The sequence below is a fragment of the Lagopus muta genome, chromosome 26 (assembly GCF_023343835.1).
Source record: "Lagopus muta isolate bLagMut1 chromosome 26, bLagMut1 primary, whole genome shotgun sequence".
Lineage (NCBI taxonomy): Eukaryota > Metazoa > Chordata > Aves > Galliformes > Phasianidae > Lagopus > Lagopus muta.
The window spans coordinates 1,101,485-1,120,196 of record NC_064458.1 but is presented as its reverse complement, the minus strand read 5'-3'; the positions used below and the strand labels follow the sequence as shown (position 1 = coordinate 1,120,196).

Here is an 18,712-nt window from a genome sequence, read left to right as displayed (position 1 = left end):
TTAGCTGGCTTTGTTCATTCTTGAAGAAGAGAGGAGCCCTGCCTCCTTGTTCCTCAGGCAGAGCATCCTCAGCTGCACTTGCTCCAGTCCAGCCGCAGAGCCAGATCACTTCAGCGTTCACCAAGAGCCCCATCCAGCCATCAGATTCATTCAGCGCAGAGAATCGAAGCAGTTTATTCTCAGGATACCACACAGGGTATGCACAGAGCGGCCCAGAGCCACAGCTTTGCACTTCACAGGAGTCGAACAAACTCCATCAGTACAGATGATACCACTGTCACAAATACTTCAGCCAGCCTGTGCTAAATTCAGAGCAGCTGGAGTCCTTCCAGGCCACGTTACAAAAAATAATTGTTTATATCGCTATCAAAAGAACGTCCTGGTAACCAGGAGAGGTGGAACCCTGCAGCACAGTGCTGCAAGTCCCAGCGAGAGGACGTGCAAACCGTTCTCAGCACCTGGTCTGCAGTGCCCACAGATGGGAGCGGTGGTACCAGGAGAGCTGGCTGCACTGCACACCACAGAAGCAGAGCTTGCCCACTTGACTTCAGCATTCTGAACACCAACAAGCACTTTCCATCCATTTATTATTGGCAAACCAGCAGATAGATAGAAACAAACCAAACTGTGCATCATTTTGACTGAAATTTCAAATGCAGAAATGAGCTGAGGTCTGAGCACTCAAAAGTGCTTCCGTCGTCAGAAATATCCTTAAGTGAATCTGAGGTACGGAGTTCATGCTTTGCACAGCCCTGATGAGTGATTCATCCGCCACACAGACATCAGGCGTTGTCTCTAAGGGTTACAGCACGGCATTTATTTAACCAGCAGAACGCAACAGTTTCTCTGAAAAGAAGGCTACCTCCATCAAAACCCAACTTCCACAGGTACAAAACAAAGCCCTTGAAACAGAATGCCTGGTAAAGGAAGAAACTTCAACTTCATTTCTCAGTCCAAATTAATTAGAAAAAAAATGGCTTGGAGGAAAGGACAGTTCAAGAAATAACAGTATTGTGTGCAGCAGACACAGATTGCACAAAAATGACAGAGCCATCTTGAAAGGAATCTCTTAATTTAAAACACCCACCAGCAACAGAGGCCATTCGCCTGGACTTCCATCTCGACATGAAACCCAGGCTCCTCTTTACAAGCCAAGAGAGAAAACCCTCCAGCAGGTGAATGAGCAGCACCCACCTCCCTGTGCAGAACGGGCTGGGGGATGCGTGCAGGCAGTGGGTCCTGCACAGCCCCTGGGTGCTCCCTGCTTCAGCCTGTATTGGGTCAGCCCAGATAACAGCTGCTGAGCTCTTATTGCCAGTGAAGCCAAACAAATTTTTTGGCAGCTATAAAAAATCGTGCTTGTTTCTGTGTGATCAAGTTATCAACATGGCTTTAGTGCTGTGAACCGTGGATGCCCCAGTTAAGGGAGAATTTCTGGACAAGAATATCATGCTGATGTATGGAGGGGGTGAGGAGGGGATCTGGAATTGCAAATCCAAACAGGGAAGAACCAACAGAGGCCAGAGGTGTGCAGGGGTAAGCATTCCCCTTCCAGGAGGGGAAAAACAAAGCAAATCACCTCTGAAAAGCAAGGATCTGCTTTCACAGCCCAAGCACCTGAGCTCTTCCAGCTCCCGCTGTCTCTTTATTGCTTCTGGAGGTCAGTGTGTTATACAGGTTTTGGTTTTTTTTCTTTGCTAAAAAACAACAAATCGACGCACAATGATTTTTGGAGCTGTTAGTAAAAATCACACCTGAACTCTTTGAAACATACCACAGTACTTAGTTACTCCTGAGCTGTCAATGTTTGCAATGTGTAATATTGTTAAAAATATGGAAAGTTGGCAAAATGCATTCCCACCCCCCTCCCCACACACACACTTTTCAGATAAAGAAAAAAAGAGAAAAGCTTTTTCCAGCTGTAACATCTGCTAAGTCTAACTAGCTGACAAGTGCTCCTGACGAAGCACGCTTGCCAGAACGCTACGTAAGAGAAGAGGAGGGACTTCACAGAGGAGGGAACGCAAGCTATTTTTCTCCTTCCCTCGCCCAGAAAATGCACGATACCATTTGCAAACAAGGAAAACGCCACGCCATCCCAACGACATGCAACACGAGGCGACCCCACGGCCAGCACAGCAGCTCAGTTATCTCTGGGTGGTGATCTGTGGCAGTATCACAGGAGCACATGCTATCCCAGCAAAAGACTCTGGAAAATGCAGGTCCCTTTCCCATTCATCAGTTTCTGTGTTATACACCTGCACAATGCTCGTGACGTTGTTCAGATGCCAGTTGTACCCCCCTACGATGTAAATCTTTTTTTCTAGCAAACAACAGCCGGCTTCCGACTGACCTGCACGCATGGGGCTCACTGTTGTCCATTGGTCTGTTTCAGGCACATAATATTCCACGGCCAAAACATCGAAACAACGGTCAACGTGGTCCATGCGGCCTCCCAGAGCGTAAATCCTATTATTTGCACTGACCATGGCATGCAGGACTCTGGGTTCGTTCATCGGGGTTTTAAACTCCCACTGATCCGCGGCCGGGTCGTAGCAGTGCAGGGCCTTTTTATCTTCCACCGAAATCCCATACCCACCCGATATGTACAGCTTGTCCCCCACCGTGGCCCCGGCGTGCCCCCACGTCCTGCGCTTCAGGGAGCACACGTAAGTCCACTCGTTGTCTTTGGGGCAATACTTCTCCACAGAAGCCAAGCTCCCCGAGCGGTTCCTCCCGCCCGTGGCGTACACCATGCCGTGCAGGACGTTCAGCTGGAACTGGATCCTGCTCTCCTGCATGGCCTGGATTCGCAGCCACTGGTTGAGGTGAGGATCGTAACGGTAGCAAATATCAACCGCTCCTTCGCCGCTCCGGTACTGCAGGTGTTGCCCCCCTACGATGTAGACAAAGTTGTCCAGCACGGCCACGCAGGAATGGCTGCTGCCCACCTCCATCTCCGTCAGCTCCTTGAACTGGCGCCCGCCGGCATCAGGCAGGCAGAACACCTTGCAGCTGACGGTGCGGTCGTTGTCGGTGTAAGGAGTGCCGCCGAAGGTGACGAGGGACAGGACGTCGGAGCGGATGGTGGTGCGGGGGGACTGCATCTCGTGCTGCCGGAAAGGCAGGATCTGGTAATTGAAGGCCTCCAGCAAGTACTGCCGGCACAGGACGTCCTCCACCATGATGTCAAAGGTCTGCACGTTGTCCACCAGCTCGGAGGACTTCATGAGCGGGAAGCGGATGTGGCACAGCACCTGGCTGGCGCTGGCACGGCGCGTGGGGTCGTACTGCAGCCAGCGGACGGCGGCGCGGAACAGGTCGATCTCGCTGCAGCTTTGCAGCTTATTGCTCTGCAGGAAGAAAACGAGGCGCTCCAGAGGCAGGTGGAGGAAATCCTCCTCCTCGGAGATCTGGAGGAAATGCCTGAAGGTGAATGCATCCACGGATTCCTTTAAGGAGGCGAGGCTAAAGGTGGTGGCCATCTGCCCGATATTGAGACACGTTTCTACGCTCATGGCAGATTTCAGGAATTCCTCGCAGAGCTCCACGACAGGCACCATCTGGAGGAAGACGGCAGCTCCCAGAACGTCCTGAATGCAGTCAAGATCGAGAGTCACTTCAGCACTGTACGCGAAGTCTATGATGTGTTTCAGCCCCTTTGCAGATACACCTTTCAGTTCGATCACGTCTTGGCTGGCTTCTCTCATCCCGCCTGTGAACATCGCCCTGGAGGTCAAGAACACAAACAAAAATTTCCCCCTCTTTAATAGCGCGTCAATGATGTAGCACTTCTCTTTTTTTTAAACATACTGAACCTCTTAGGAAGGATGGGGGGGGGGGAATAAATCAAGGCTAAATCTCTAAAAGCCAGGAGAAAAAAGAAAAGAGCATGCAATTACTGATATACAGCTTGCATAAACAACGCACTGAGAAGTCCCATTCAGCTATCACAGTTAGGTTTGTCAGTGCTGCTTCACCGGCACTGGATGCAGGAATGGTTCCCAGGACAAAGCGCCAGGAAGTGGTCAGAGCCATCAGAGCAGGGAGCGTTGTGTGCTGGACCAAAGGATCCTTGATATTCAGCAGCCAAAAGCAACAGTGGGATCTGCAGCAGCACAGGCTGGCATCCGTAACTCTAACTTCCTGATTTTCAACTATGCAGGATTTGTGAGCGTAAAGAAGAAAATACTTTGGGGAGGCATCCATGCTCAGAAGTCAGCGAGCCCCTGAGCTGGCCTGAGAGGGGCCTTCAGGCAACGCCATCGCACCAGAGGTGAGTTAGCCAAGGGCTTCAACGCTGCCATTGCAAATAGAATTTACACAAGGCTTTGGTCATTACGACAGAACCTCCTCTCCAAGGCTCCTTCCCAATGCCTTATGAAAATAGGAGTTGCGACCACTTCAGAAAACGTCTGTTATGTTGCAGTACGACAGCAGGGGGCTGGAAGGCAATTAAAAAAGGAAAAAACACAACGATTTTCTTACAGCACAGCTGCAAGCACATCAGTTGACCAGGCCAGGCTGAGATTAGGCCCTCGATCACCTCCTTGGGAGGCTTCTAAATTCCACAGGAAGCGCATACCACGCCGAGCACTGCGCAGGCATCTCATAAACTGCTGCTCTGAAGCAGGGCTGCGTTTCCCAGGCACGGGGCCTGCAGGCGTGATGGGGACATAAGTGCACATTGTTTTTTATAGGTTTACATTACGTTTCAGCAGTTTTTGTTACATATTGGTGGCTGGGGGGCAAAGGTTTGCGCTGTGTGTAGCATTCAGCAAGCAGCAGCAGAGCGATTCTGCGGAAGGCCAAGTCAAACCAGGTTGCTGAAGAACGGTGACATGCGGCTTCACCGCCCAGCATCGTTGTACAAACATCACAGCAAGCCTACAAAGGCTGTCACACCAAAGACCGTTCAAACTGCCTGCACATTTTAGGCCATTTTTTCACCATTGATAACCTACTTTTTCATGTCTGAGAGGTGAATTCACTGTGAAGGCACACTGTCAGAGCTGCAATGACTTTAAGATACAAATTACTCAGAGCAAATGCTGAACAGACCTTCTTCCTCTTTAGCATCAACACAGGAATAGAGAAATACCTTGGGAACGCTATCAAAAGACAGGAGTTCCAAGTTTCCTGTCCAAACCAGGCTAGAAGAACTGCTGCCGTCCAGCACAACCCTACAGAAAGCTGAACGACCTAAATAAGGAAATATCTGCACATGAAATCAGTTTTCTGTAACCGAGTGACCAGGAACGCTGTTCGCAATTATTTGTCCATACAGCAGATGAGAGCACTCTGCTAAAATCCCCCTGCAGATCCCATGTCACCAAACAGCATGCTGCCTGATCCCCTGCCCCAGAGGAGATGCAGGCATGTGTGTGTGCTCATGCATTAGCTGTACAGAGCTGGCTGTGCACAAGCAAAGGAAAGCATCGCCGTTGCCATGATGAAGACAAACCACCAAATAAAATGCCATTCCTTGAAAAAGTGTTATGGTTTTAAAACGCTGATGGTATAAATGCTTCAATTTCACTCTTTTCCCTCCCCTCTTCTGCATAAAGTGCATTTTCAAAAGCTAGATTATTCTGCCATCGTTCCCCAGGACAACCTTACTTAATGCCACAGACCTTATAGCAAGAAACCCACTCAGCAATTGCATTTCAACAGGGAAAACACACTAACAGTGGCACTGCATACAGCATTTATGAATACAAATAGTGCTATTAGCATTTGGTGGAAGATCAGCTCCATCATTAATTGCATGCCTGTTAGGGAGAGCGATAAGCTCGGAAGGTTTATGTTACCGAGGGGAGTCAGAAGGGAGAGAGAAGGGAACAGCCTGGAAAACGTGAGGGTCCTTAAGAAGGACACCATTGGAGCAGCTGAAGAACTGGGATATTCAAGGGACAGGACTACGTGCTGTGCTCCTGGTCACCTGCTCAGGTCAGGAAGGAACCTGCGTGTCAAGGGGCTGCTGAATGGGGAGAGAACCCCGTGCCACAGAACTGTCAGACAAGACTTCAATGGAGGCAAGATGGATGAACTCCATTTTTCACTTTAGACTGAACTCCCTGCTCTGCAATTGGTTCACCGTGCCTTAATTTGGCAAAGGAAGCTCATCTCCATGCTTTGGCTTTGTACAGACACAGAGAGGGACAGCCGTTCCCTATGGGCTGGGGAACACACGCACAAAACGCCTCATCCTCCTCGGGGTGGCTTCAAGACCTGCCCTTGAGATGGGTGTCAGCCCAGGGGCTGCGGCAGAACAACCTCATCAGAACGCAGAGGGACAGACCCCAAACCTCCACATGCCTCCAGGGAATCCCACTGACACGTGTGGTGCAAACCATACCTGAAAGGGCTGCGGGGGGGAGTGACGTTGGGGCATGGTGGGGAGGTTGGGGTAGGAGAGGATGGGGAAACAGAAACCAAGGGGAGAGGTAACAGTGCCTGCTTCCCTATCAGATTCTCACCTGAAATAGTCACTGCAGGCAGCCAAGACAACTTTATGAACCTGAAACACTTCATTATTTATAGTGAGGATGACATCAAGCAGCTGAGCCTGAGCTCGGAGCGAGGCCAGTCCCTGCAGTAGAGTGGTGCTGTGGCCAGGAGCAGAGAACGTGCATTTCAGGGTGCTGTTCTTGTCAGCCATGCTAAAAACAGAACAAGAGAGACAGGCTGGTTTTAAATTAAAACAATATGTGGTATACCTACAAAGCATGCTGGGGGAGATACTGTAACACAAAGCAGTTTGAAAGCAAATTCCCAGCTCGACAGCCACACAGACCATCATGACATCAGTACCTCGGTTGTATTCCCTTATCCCAGCACAAAAGACACATCCAAAACGTTCACTTGCACTCGTGTGTTACTGACAACCTGTCACGCCGCAGCACACGTGGGCTTTGGGACCAGCCAAACATCAGCAAGAAGGGCCAACATCTCCATGAACAGAGGTGTCCACGCACTGCTGCTACCCCAGAGTCCACCCTGACCTCGACTTCAACCACGAGACTGACTCACAGTTGCTTATTCTTCTCACCACCTAACCTAAGTGCAGCTGTTAGATACTCCGTACCGTCCAAGGACGGCCCTGCTCGCCCTGTTTGATCCTTTCCTTATGCCTGACCCTCCTGAGAAGAGCAGAATATTGCACAGCACCGGCTGCTCTAACTAACGTCAACTGTTTGAACTGCACTGTAAACAATCCCCTCCCAGTGTAAATATTTCCTTGGTTTTCCCAATGCCTCTCACACATGTTCCTCGGTGCGTGGAGCATCGCTCCTGCATTCACTTGGCCTCGAATGCACTTGTCGGTGAGAACACTGCATTTGGAGGTGAACAGCAGCAGCAACTCTGCACGAGTGGGAAGGACGCTGCGATACTCTGTGCTGCCCTGAAGGTAACCCCAGTTGTGCTGCAGGTTTCCTGAGCCAACATGGGGCAGTGTGTCCCACAGCTGTGCGCTGCGCTCGCACCAACTGAAGGAGAAATCTGAGGCTCACTCGCAAACTTCATCCAACTCTGAACTGGTTTTCTGGATCAACATCCCATGTTCTCTGAATTCTTCTGGGAAGAAAACACACAAGAACCAGTCAGTATTCAGGATGGATCTTAGCTTTTCGGAAGCCACCTGCTATCGGGGCTTTATGTTTTCAAGGGATGTTTTAGGGAAGCGTGACATGAAAAAAGATCACAAATAGATGACAACGAATCTGGAAAACAGCATTTCGTGTCCACAAATCCACACCATCTGCTAACAACCAACCCAGAGAGTTCACCACCACAGCAGGAGCCACACACAGAGGACCAAACAAGTAGGTGAGGTCAGAGGAGCGTGTGGGAGATGGGATAACAAGATGGGGGCTGTAAACAACCCTCAGACGATAAGGAACAATAGACAGGACTTGCAACTTGCCTCACTTATCAGACTGCAATTTCCTGCAAGCTTTAGAGAACAGGCAGGCCAGGGGACATCTGTCACATCCATCAGAGCCCTGGGGAGCCAACGCAGCTCTGCAGTGCTTTGGGATGCTGCGGGATGCAGCGATGCATTTTTGCAGTCTGCTTCAAAACTGCGCCCCAAAATCCATGCGGGTTCTTACTGGGATGGCTGACAGCACTCGGCTGTGCTTCCCCTGAAATCCCTCCCTCCGAGTCACAGCACGGAGAACGCCGTCCAGCTACAACATCCTTCCCCTAATAGAAAGGATTAGCAGAAAGGCAGTTGCTGACAAGACCCTTATCCATGACTTCGAGAGCCAAGAAACATCTCTGCACTCCCACTCCTCCCGTGGCGGAGGAAAAAAGCGATTGGAGGGAGCGACTACATGAATATTCATCGTTTCAAACTCATTTGACTCCTCTCTTCAGAGCAATCCGCTGGGGCAGAGAGGAGGAAACATCACAGTGAGGAAACGGCCTTGTCCTGCACGCTGCCCTCCCCAGGCCAGCTCTCGCTGCCCCGACTGCACAGGTAAAGCACACCTGAGGGATGGCAGCCCCACAGCTCACTGCAGCCTCCTTCAGCTCCATCTCCTGCAGGATTCTTCCCATGGCAATGTTCTTCACTGGCTCCTTTTCCCGGTGCTGGCGTAAGGACTTTCCCACAGACGACTGCTGTCCCCACAGAATGGCACAGCCCTCCCCGTGGGGGTGCCTCTCCAAACAGCAGCTGAACAGACAGCCCTCCCTTTGCTTTTTTCTCAGCTAACTTCCACAGCCACTGCTAATAACCAGAGAATAAACTTAGAGAAGATATTTCTGGGCTAGAAGAAAAGAGTTTGTATGTGCTGCAGTTCATTTCACCAGTAATTGTGAGCAGCAACCCCAGGAGAGCTCCCCATATGGGTCCTTTCTCCCTATTACACAGCAGTGACACAATCTTCCAGGTAAAAGAGGCAAAACAAACCAAAACCCAACAGTAAGAGAAGCACTGCTAATGTCCAGCTTCATTCATTCCGAAAGAGACATTTTAGAAGAAACTCATGTGAGCTGGAAGCAAGATAAACCTGAAAAACCATGAGGAATCAGTAGGAAACTTCACAAACAAAAAAAAAGAAGAAAAAAAGGGAGGAGAAAACAGCAGCAGAGTTTGCAGCACGGGTGGCAGGAAGGGGCCTGCAGCAGAAGCTGCCACCCCCCAGGCACAGCCCCACGTCACCACCCAGCTCAGCTCCGCTTGCTGGAGGTGGAGAGCAAAGCAGCAGTGGGATGCCAGAGTGAAACCAGCACAAAAGGAGGCCTTGAACATTTGAAAGTGCCTTTGTGAGGCTGCCTCTATCCAAAGCATAGTATATGAACATGCCGTGCATTTGTTGCTTAACACTTTGTTACAGAAGAAGCAGCCTTGCAGACAAACTTCAGCGGAGCTGCATCTCCTTCCCAGCAGTTCAGAATCATCCTTCGAGATAAAAGCCATTCATCAAGCACAATAAAGTGTTTATTCTGCTCCTTCCCCCTGCCCTTATGGGTGCAGGCAGGGCTCTCAAGCTTCTGGAATTTTCCTCATTTCTCCATCTTTGCTCTCAAGAAGACGGCAGAGCTTTGCAGGGCTCCTGTGCCCACAGTGTGCTGCAGTGGGGCCAAGCAGTGCCACAGCAACACGGCTGCGCCCCGCTGCAATCCTGCTCTGAAAGATGTAAAAAGGAAGAGTGTTGGCCACGGCACATCCCATGGGCTGCACGGCTGTCTGACAACGGCGACACGATGGGGGTCTTTAACATGAATACATCAACACAAAGGCGACTTCACCAGGACAGAAACCCCACTTTCCGTATGGGAAGAGCTGAAGAGGCATCTTCACATGAGTACCACTGCATCCACGGCACAAATGGAGGCGGTACAGGTTGGTTTCGTAGCTGGATTTCAATGCAGACACTGAGAAGATGGACTACTTGCCTTGGGCAGCCCTCTCCAAGACCACTGACATCACTGACACCTGGTTGTCAAGAAGGGACTGCCAGGGACAAGTAATGGGATAGAGGATTTGTCTCCAAGCCGCTGTTCTGAAGCCAGATTGCTTTCAATCCTCTCCAGTCACTGCAGGACAGAGCTCAGCACAGATCCGTGACCACAGCTTGGGGACAACCAACACCAACCCGCGTGCATGGGGAGAAGGTGAAAGCGAGGGCTAAGGGAGCGGCTGCAGGCAGACAGCAGGCAGGGAAGGCAAACAAGCCCAGAATTTTTCCTCTTGCTGCTGCCCTTATTGCAGCACCGTGGCTGTGTGCTCCTTCTCACCCCAAGCGCACTGCCCAACTGTCATGTTCCCAAGCAAGGACTGCTTGATGTCAGACCCAAAACAGATACAGTGAGGAAGCATCAGAACACAGGGCTGGACGCTCACGAGACCTCAAAGCCGATGGGCTGGGACATTTGAGGGCCTCCAAGAACAGGCAGGAACTGCCAGCCCTGATGGCGACGTTCCGCCTGCCGCACCGACCTCGGCCTCACCCATGCTCTGCTCTCAGGACAGCTGGCCCTGCTCTGCCTCCCCTGTTCTGCACAGCACCGGCTGTAATCCAAGATGCATTTCAAGCTAATGAATCATTTCACTTTTTTTTTTTAACCAAATCCGTACTGATGATTAAAAACATCAAAGCGAGAATTAAAGGCTTATGAAGCATGAGTTCATATTGCAGCGTGTTTGTAACTCCTGCACAAGTACAAACAGAGGGAGCCACACCAGGAAACACTTCAGCCGTTGAATCAAAGAGAAAAAATTCTTTTGCTACACAAGTGCCTGGCCTTTTGCTACTCTTCCTTCATAACATGGTCCTCCATGGAAGGAGGGATGGTTGTGGTGCTAGCATCGCTCTGCATCCCTGCTCAGCATCCCTGCTCTGCATCCCTGCTCTGCATCCCTGCTCAGCATCCCTGCTCAGCATCCCTGCTCTGCATCCCTGCTCAGCATCCCTGCTCTGCATCCCTGCTCAGCATCCCTGCTCTGCATCCCTGCTCATATCCACCCACGTTTTCCTGCTCTCTGGGCAGGTGGTGCTCAGTAATGTTTCATACAGGAGGAACTCAAGGGGCTTGGCAAGATTTCCACGCAGGGCAACCTTCCAGCAGCCAGCCTCTACAGTAAACACGAGCTCTGAAGGCAGGACCCCGCAGGGCATGGCTGGGGTACAAAAGAGGACAGAGGAAAAGCAGCAGCTTGTGTGTGTTCACATAAAGTGCGCGGTGCCACATAAACAAAGGGCTTGGGATTGCAAAACAGCCGGCCAGGCACCTTCTGAGCACTCCAGCCTGCAACAGCTTTTATGGCGAGAGCAACAGAACCACCACAAAGCTGCAGTGACTTTATTTAGCACGTACAGTGTGAATATTAAGGGCTCTGCTCAAGAATAAGTTTGAAAGGCAGCATTATAGATACTTCAATAACGCAAATCATTTAATGCCCTCAGTTTCACGCCTAAGTGAAAAACACATTCAGGTTCTGATTTTTAAACTACAATTAAGACACATAAAATCAAAACAAAAGTCAAACTCCCTCAGATAAGTCAGCGGTAGCCATGGTTACTGCAATATCTCAGATCCTAAGGCTCCCTGTCACATGCCCCAATGCTGAAGAGAAGCTTTTGGCACCCTGCACTCCCCCCCCAGTGCCACAGCCGCCCCGTGGGTGCAAGCAGAGCTGCACTGTAAGGATTCCTGCCCTTGGAGCCCCCCGGCAGCACAGCACTGCCACAGAACCCCCAGGAACTGCACCTGCCATTGAGTCCTTAGCAAATGCAACAGCAATTAGCACGGCGGCTAATTAAATGTTAACGCACTGAGTGAAGGCAATGGTTCCATCATCTTTAGAAAGACACGTGAGCAAAATCTCTTTGCTCCCTTTTCCACCTCCTCCCCTTAATTCCTCCTATTTCCCTCCTCTGCCTCCACTCATTTTCCCTCCTGACACCCTCTTGTTCATCAGAAGCAGTAAATGCAAGTGGAAAGCCTGAGACCAACATCTCTGTTCAGAGGTGACACGCAATGTGGGGTGCTCAAATGAAGATCATCGATGAGTTCGAGCTTTAGAAGGATTTCATGCTTTGTGGGGAAAAATGGTCTTCTGCAAAATGTCTCAAAGTGAACAGTGAGAATTCAGCAGCGGTTTGAAAAACCTTTTGTCTGTTAAACTTCCAGTCTCAAAGTTACAGTTAATGTCTGGAGAAGGGAGAACCATACAGAGTCACTACTGTCAGTTCTCAATCTGTCCTCCCCATCCATTTACCGCCTGTCCTTCAGCATCCTCCAGCCCACCTGTCCCAAAGCTGGAGCCAAGGAAACCCCCAGGACCCAACTGCAAGGCAGAGGTCTTTTCAACTTCTTTGTCTTAATATTACTGTTATTTTTGTATCAGGAGAAGTTTGAACATGTCTGCATCTCCTTCTTGTTTGCTTTCCGACTGGGTGCAGGCAGAACCCAGCACACACACACAGATATTCTGCCTAGACTTCCATCGTAGGTTGTCTGCAAGCCAAAGGAGGTGGGATTTGGGTTTCTGCTACAAGCGCTAATGAAACTGGATGTCTGTCAAAAGCTGGCTGGTGAAATGGTGCATTGGAGCATGGAACAAAAAAGTGGAGGGCGAGACATCCGAACACATTAAACTCTGTGCCACCTCGTGGAGTTTCAACGTGAGGGGATGGTCAGTACAGGCTGCACCCGGACAAATGGTGAGAAAAAGAAAAGAAAAAAGAACAAGATTCTTCAAAATGCTTCTGCAAAGAGCCAGGCTCATCTCTGTGCCACCACCAGCAGCGCCACCACCACCAACCTGTGCTTTCACAGTGCCTGAAGGTGCCATCCCCAAATCTTACAGCAATCGGATTCCTGTCGGCCCCAAAGCCGATCCCACTGAGCCTGGAGCAAACTGAGCCCATACAAAAGTCACTCAGAGCACATAAATCACTGTGGCAGCCATGGGCAGCAGTGCAGCCAGCTGCCCCCTCCTGCTCCCAGCTCCAGGCCCACCAGAAGCACAGCAGATCTCACACTGCACACAATGTGACCATATTCCCACGCTGCATGGCTCCCAACACACTGTGATGCTGTTTGAAGGCAGCGCTGCCAGCAGCCGGTTCTCCCACCACGTGCCCTTACAGTCAAACCCTGGCTTGAAAAGAAAGCAAGTGAGACCAAATCAGAGGTACCAGAAGCCCAGACCTCTGCAGCACATCCCTGTCCTCCTTCAGCCCCCAGAGCTGCAGCGGGTGCCTCCTGCACCCCCACCCACCGCCCCTGCAGCGCCGGCGGCAGCTGAGCAAAGGCTGGGAGGCACCCAGTGGTGCTGGGATGCACAGCACAGCCACCAGGACCACCCCAAAGGGACACGGCTGGGCTGCTGCCTTCACCGTGGTCAGCATGGTGGGATCCCTTTTTTGCATTCAGAGACAGAGTGGTGGAACTCAGCTGCTCTGAGGCACTGCCTGCGCTGGCCGAAAATCCAGCAGGTCCCGTCCCAGCCTCCCAGCTCATCACAAGGCAGCAGGGCCTGGGTCACCCTTCAGTCAGGGATGGCCCATTTCAGCCCCTCTTGTAATTCAGAGCAGAAAGGGACCCCTCCAGCCCACACAACCACACTGATCCCTTTGCTCCACGTGAGAAACTGAGGACAACTTCAAAACCCGACCATGAGCTCCTCGGAGCAGCGCTCGCCTCAGCCCATTTCTGCAGCACCCTACAGCATTCTCCAGGCAGTGCTGCAATAGTGGTGACAGCAGTGCGGTCACAGAGTGGTGCTGGAGCAGGCAGGGAGCAGCAGAGCCACGCTGCCGTGACCCACAGCACGCTGCTCCTCCTCACTCCACTCCTCCACCCTCCAGCCGACCGCCCCGAGCAGCCAGGGATCTCAAGCAAAAGCAATGCGAAGCGATGGAACAGCAGGCAGGGCAAGAAACCCCCACCATGGCTTTTAAGCAAGCTGGAGAAAGCACTTCTTGCAGCAGATGCAAACAGCTGCCCCAGCACTTGGCACCGTAACACCAATTCCAGTTCAGTTCCATGAGCAGATCTCACCACCACGGCCGCCTGCAGCTGCTTCCCTCCTTACCTGCACCTCCCACGTACCTGCAGACAGGTGTGGGCCCATCCCAAACATCCACACACCTTCCTGGGCAGCTTGGCTCCATGCACACCTCACACCACAACAACGCAACCCAGGGCAGCCACAAGTGCAGAACAGCCCTTCCCCAATTTTCCTCATCTGCACTGATTCCTCTGCATGTCCAGAATTCATCTTCCATACAAATAAGGAACTGGAAGAGACACCACAGCCTCACAGTGTGAGACACTTCTCTACAGAGCCACCAATACTGAGCAAGAGAAAAACCTGTACAGAATCACTGGGTTTTTCTTCTGGTCTAAATAAAGCCTCCAGCTCAAAAGTCTCCCAACACTGAACAAGAAAGCAGCAGTGATTTTTTACAGCGATTCAATCAGAGTGTAAACATTTCCACGTCTACCAGATCTAACGACTACATCTGCTTTTCAGTTGCCACGTGGCAGAGTACAGGATGCACAAACCACACAAAACTTCGCATGGTCGCAAAAGGAAAGAATGTCCAAGCAAAGAACGAAGCCGTGCGAGGTTACAGCAGCACGGAGGTGAGGCCAACTCAGCCCCTGCTGCGATCCTCCTTCACCTGATCGCCTCACCCTGCCCTGCTGTCCTGCTGTCCCTCCGGGAGCAGTGGGGTTAGGGGAGTTCAGGCTGCCATCCCCTCGATGTGAACACACATGTACTCACAGATAAGAGGGCCCTGCAGGTCCCCCATCCATCCGTTCTGGTTTTGACAGGTGGGATCGCTTTCAGCAGTGTGTAACAGCATTAGGGAGGGCTTTGAGGAGTGTTTGTACAGCCTGGCTGCCTTCCTTTCCTCATGGGATCAACCCAGGCTGGAGAGACACAGCCCTCCCCAGCAGCACATCTGGGCACCCCAATTAACTCCTGCTTGAAGGCCTACGTGATGGCATCCATCCATGCACCCGAAAGATGTTTTCCCTGTACCTCTGTGTGACCTCACGTGGTGCTCTGTGAGCAACGCCGCACAGTTCACACATCTCACTGCCTTCCCTGACTCAGGGCACGACGACCGCAGAGTTTCTGCTGCTGGTTCCGCTCACCAAACTCAAAATGCATCCCTGTGAGCAGCACCGAGCACAGCTTCACCAGCAGGGTAACACTGCAGCTCCTTCCGTGCAAGGCAAAACACGAAACCAGCTGTAGCTCAGGAAACTATTAACAGGGAAAGGAGGAAAAAAAAAACAACAAAGTTTATTTCAAAAGAGAAGATTTGGGCTGTTTGCTTTTATTTATAAGAAGAAATCTAACCGCGTGCTGTTAAAACAACAAAGCAATATGCAAGAAGAATGCTGCAGAGGACACAAACGTGCTGTGAGTGTGTGCTTCTCCCGCATGCACACGTCCCAAACAAACCGGGTGCAGAGCAGTGGCTGCGCTTCACACCATCACAGCCCCAAAGCTCCTGCCACGCTCAGAGCACGGGGCTGAGGGGTTCCCAGCACACTCGTCCTGCCCTGGGCAGCGCATGGCACGTTGCCCTCCTGAGCCACGCGGTCGCAATTCCAAAGATGGAAATTCTGCCCGTGCTGTTTGGGTAACGGCACCAGCGAAATGGCATGTGCAAGGAACGGCGAGGCAGGGCTCCATCCTCTGCCTCAGAGAGCAAATATTCAGTAAGTGAAAAAGGTCAGGGGCAGAAGGAGCTGTCGAGGAGGCACTTTTGGGTCGGACGGGGCCCTGAGATTCTCCTCTTACTGCACGGAGGCCGTGCCGTGTCTCCAGTGTCCCCCGCAGGCTTCTCCCCATATCCTCCAATAAATCCATCACTTCAAATGTGACGCTGACATCCAGCGAGAAGCGGCTCTCACTCTCACGTTTCACCCGGCTTTTAGTTTTAAATTATCCACAAAAACAAACCTACGGACACACAGCGCGCCGCGGGGCCGCTGCCCCATCGCGGGGCGGTTCATCCCAGCCCGAAACAAACCGCTGCCACCCCGCAGCGCCTCGGGGCAGCGACCCGCGGACAGACGGACGGCGCGGCGCCCACGGACAGACAGACGGCGCGGCCTTCTGAGCGCTGCCGGCTCCGTGCTGAAGGAACCGCAGAGCACAGCGCGATGCGTCCGTGCTGCGGGGAGAGCGCACCGCACCGCACCGCATCGCCCCGCACCGCCCGGCTGTGCCGCTCGGGGCCGCGTGGCTGCAGCGCAGGCCGGGCCGAGCTGAGCGCCAGCACCGCGCTGACGGAACCGCGGAGCTCCCGCAGCGCTCGGAGCGACGAACACCGACCGGGGCGGCCCGGCCGCGGAGGCGGAAAACGAAGGGAGAACGAAGGCGCGGCCGAGCGGCCCGCCGTACAGCGCGAGCCCCGCCCGCCCCGCGCCCACCCGAGCCGCTCCCCGCTCCCGGCCCCGCGGCCCCGCGGCTCCGCCCCGACCCCGCGCCGCGCCGGGCCCCGCTCACCTGCTGGGCCGCTCCGCTCCGAACTCCGCACCTCCGGACTCCGCCATCTTCGCTGCGCCGCCGCGGCCGGGCCGGGCTGGGAGGCGGCGGGCGCCGCGTTAAAGGCGCAGCGGCGAGCGGGGCTCGGGGAGCCGCTCCGCCACCGCCGGGGGTCACCGCGGAGCGGCCTCGGGAAACGCGGGGACCGCGGGTGGCGGCGCCCGGAACGGCTGCGCGGTGCCGCGGCCCGGGGGAGCGGAGCGGCTTTGGGTCCGAGATGGGGGTGGGGGTGGCGCTGAGCCGCACGGCGCCGTGGCTGCGCGCTGCGGCCGCTCGTTTTGTGAGCGCGGCCTCGCGGTGACCCGCAGCCGGGTGCTGAACGATTTCCATCGGGACTCCGTGCGTGAAATGCGTGAAATGCTTTCTGGGTTACGTGGTTACATGGCCCGTGGCCTGGGGACGGACCTGCCGGCGTTGAGGGCAGTCAGTGGAGCCCAACAACCACCCAACCTCAGCCACCACGCAACCCCAGGCACCACCCAACCTCAACAACCACCCAACCTCAACAGTCAGACAAGCTCTCAATGACCACCCAACCCCAGCTACCTCCCAACCCCAACAACAACCCAACCCCAGCTACTGCCCAACCTTAACAACCACCCAACCAACTCCAACAGCCACCCAACCCCAGCAACCACCCAACCTTAACAACCACCGACTTCAACAACCAAACAACCTCAACGGCCACCCAACCACAACCACCCAACCTTAACTACCCAACCCTCGCCCAGCCATCCATCCTGGACCAGGCTTTGAGGTGAAGCCCGCGCTGTGTGGGCGCAGCACTGCGCTGCAGAGGATGCCATTCTGTTGTCACACCTGATGTCCTCATTGCCTTCCCATGGCCGTGCCCGTGGCCAGGCCTCATGTGCTGTGTAATTTCTCAAGCCGCCGCGCATCTGGAGGCGGCGGATGGGCAGGAGGGCATTCCACTGCCAGTGGAAATCCGGAAATTATTCATCCTGGTGGCTCTGCCAACGAGCGTGGGTAAATCCCTTTGATTTCCCATGCCTCGGCATCCACATCTGTATAAGGGAAAGGGGGAATAAATGGGCTTGGAAAGCCGTGAAAACACCCTTTCAAGTCAGCCTGATGAAAACTTCATGTTCTGCAGCCCTCTGCTTCAAGGAGAGGAATCTATTTCAGAGGCAACGCTGTGTCTTTTTCCTATTTAAACCTTCTAAATCTGCTGGAGCATTAAAAATATTTGGCATTTCCACAGCACATTTCATTCCCAGCTCCAAATGCGTTTTACAGACATTCATTAATTAAGCCCCATGAAACCTTTGGGAGAAAGGGAAGCAGGACTCATTAATTTGCTGTTTGCGTGGCTGCGGTGCCCGCTGCGCCGTGCTGCGCTTTGGGATCGCTGCTCCTGCCACCCCCAGCCCTCATCCTGCAGCACCAGCCCCATCCATTCCACCCTGCTTCCTCCAGGGCCGCTTTCTCTCTGCAGCTCTCCCTTCCTCTTTGCCAGCTTTACACTTCACACCTCCACATTTCATTTTTCAGGTTTCTGTGTGCATTATCACAAGCGCTTTTGTTTAAGGCCGCGGTTCCAACCTGGCCCTGCTGCCACCCGGCCCTCAGCGCTGCACCTCTGCTTCCCGGCAGGAAAAGCACTGCATGCTGTAAATGCCTTTCACATGTTCCCCAGATCCCAGTTAAATAGAACCCCCAAAGCCTCCCAAAAGCATGAAAAATGCATTTATACGACGCTGGAAGGGAGATGTGTTCCATAACAGCTCTGCTGACCAGGCGTGCTGACTTGTGTCATGCGGAGAGGGAAGCAGAGGGGGTATTTCGTGTTGCTCCAGACTGCCGATGGGACTCCATCTCTTGCAGCAGATCCAGGAACTTCCTCGTTACCGTTATTGTTTGATTTTATGGGCCATTTGATATTTATTTTTATTCCTATTCATTATTTGTTGAGTGCACTCAGCCCCGTCCCCACGGAGCCTGACTTATATCTAAGGTGATTTTTACGAGCAGCGTTAGCGCAGCAGCACTGCTGTAATGCATTGATCCTGCACACAGCCGCCAGGGCAGCCCAGCTCTCCTACTGTGGAGAGCTGCGATCCCCCCATAAAAGCCCAAATCCGACTTACAGGGGAAGAAACAAAGGGATCAGCCCCAAACTTTGCACATCCCTCATTTTCCTGAGGCTCGCTGTAAGCC

The 18,712-nt window shown here is 52.9% G+C and overlaps 1 protein-coding gene across 2 annotated transcripts; it reads right to left on the bottom strand.

The window, feature by feature from the left end:
• Window positions 1-570: 570 nt before the first annotated feature.
• KLHL26 (kelch like family member 26) lies at window positions 571-16,737 on the bottom strand. 2 transcript variants are annotated; one of them, XM_048927794.1, is made up of 3 exons: window positions 16,496-16,737; window positions 6,480-6,662; window positions 571-3,729 (listed from the first exon to the last, which is right to left on the bottom strand). In XM_048927794.1, exons 1-3 carry the CDS (start codon window positions 16,540-16,542, stop codon window positions 2,148-2,150), a joined length of 1,812 nt encoding a protein of 603 aa, XP_048783751.1. In that variant the 5' UTR covers window positions 16,543-16,737; the 3' UTR covers window positions 571-2,147. The 2 variants fall into 2 exon arrangements, with proteins under 2 accessions (XP_048783751.1, XP_048783752.1); XM_048927795.1 differs by lacking the exon at window positions 6,480-6,662.
• Between the last annotated feature and the right edge of the window lie 1,975 nt (window positions 16,738-18,712).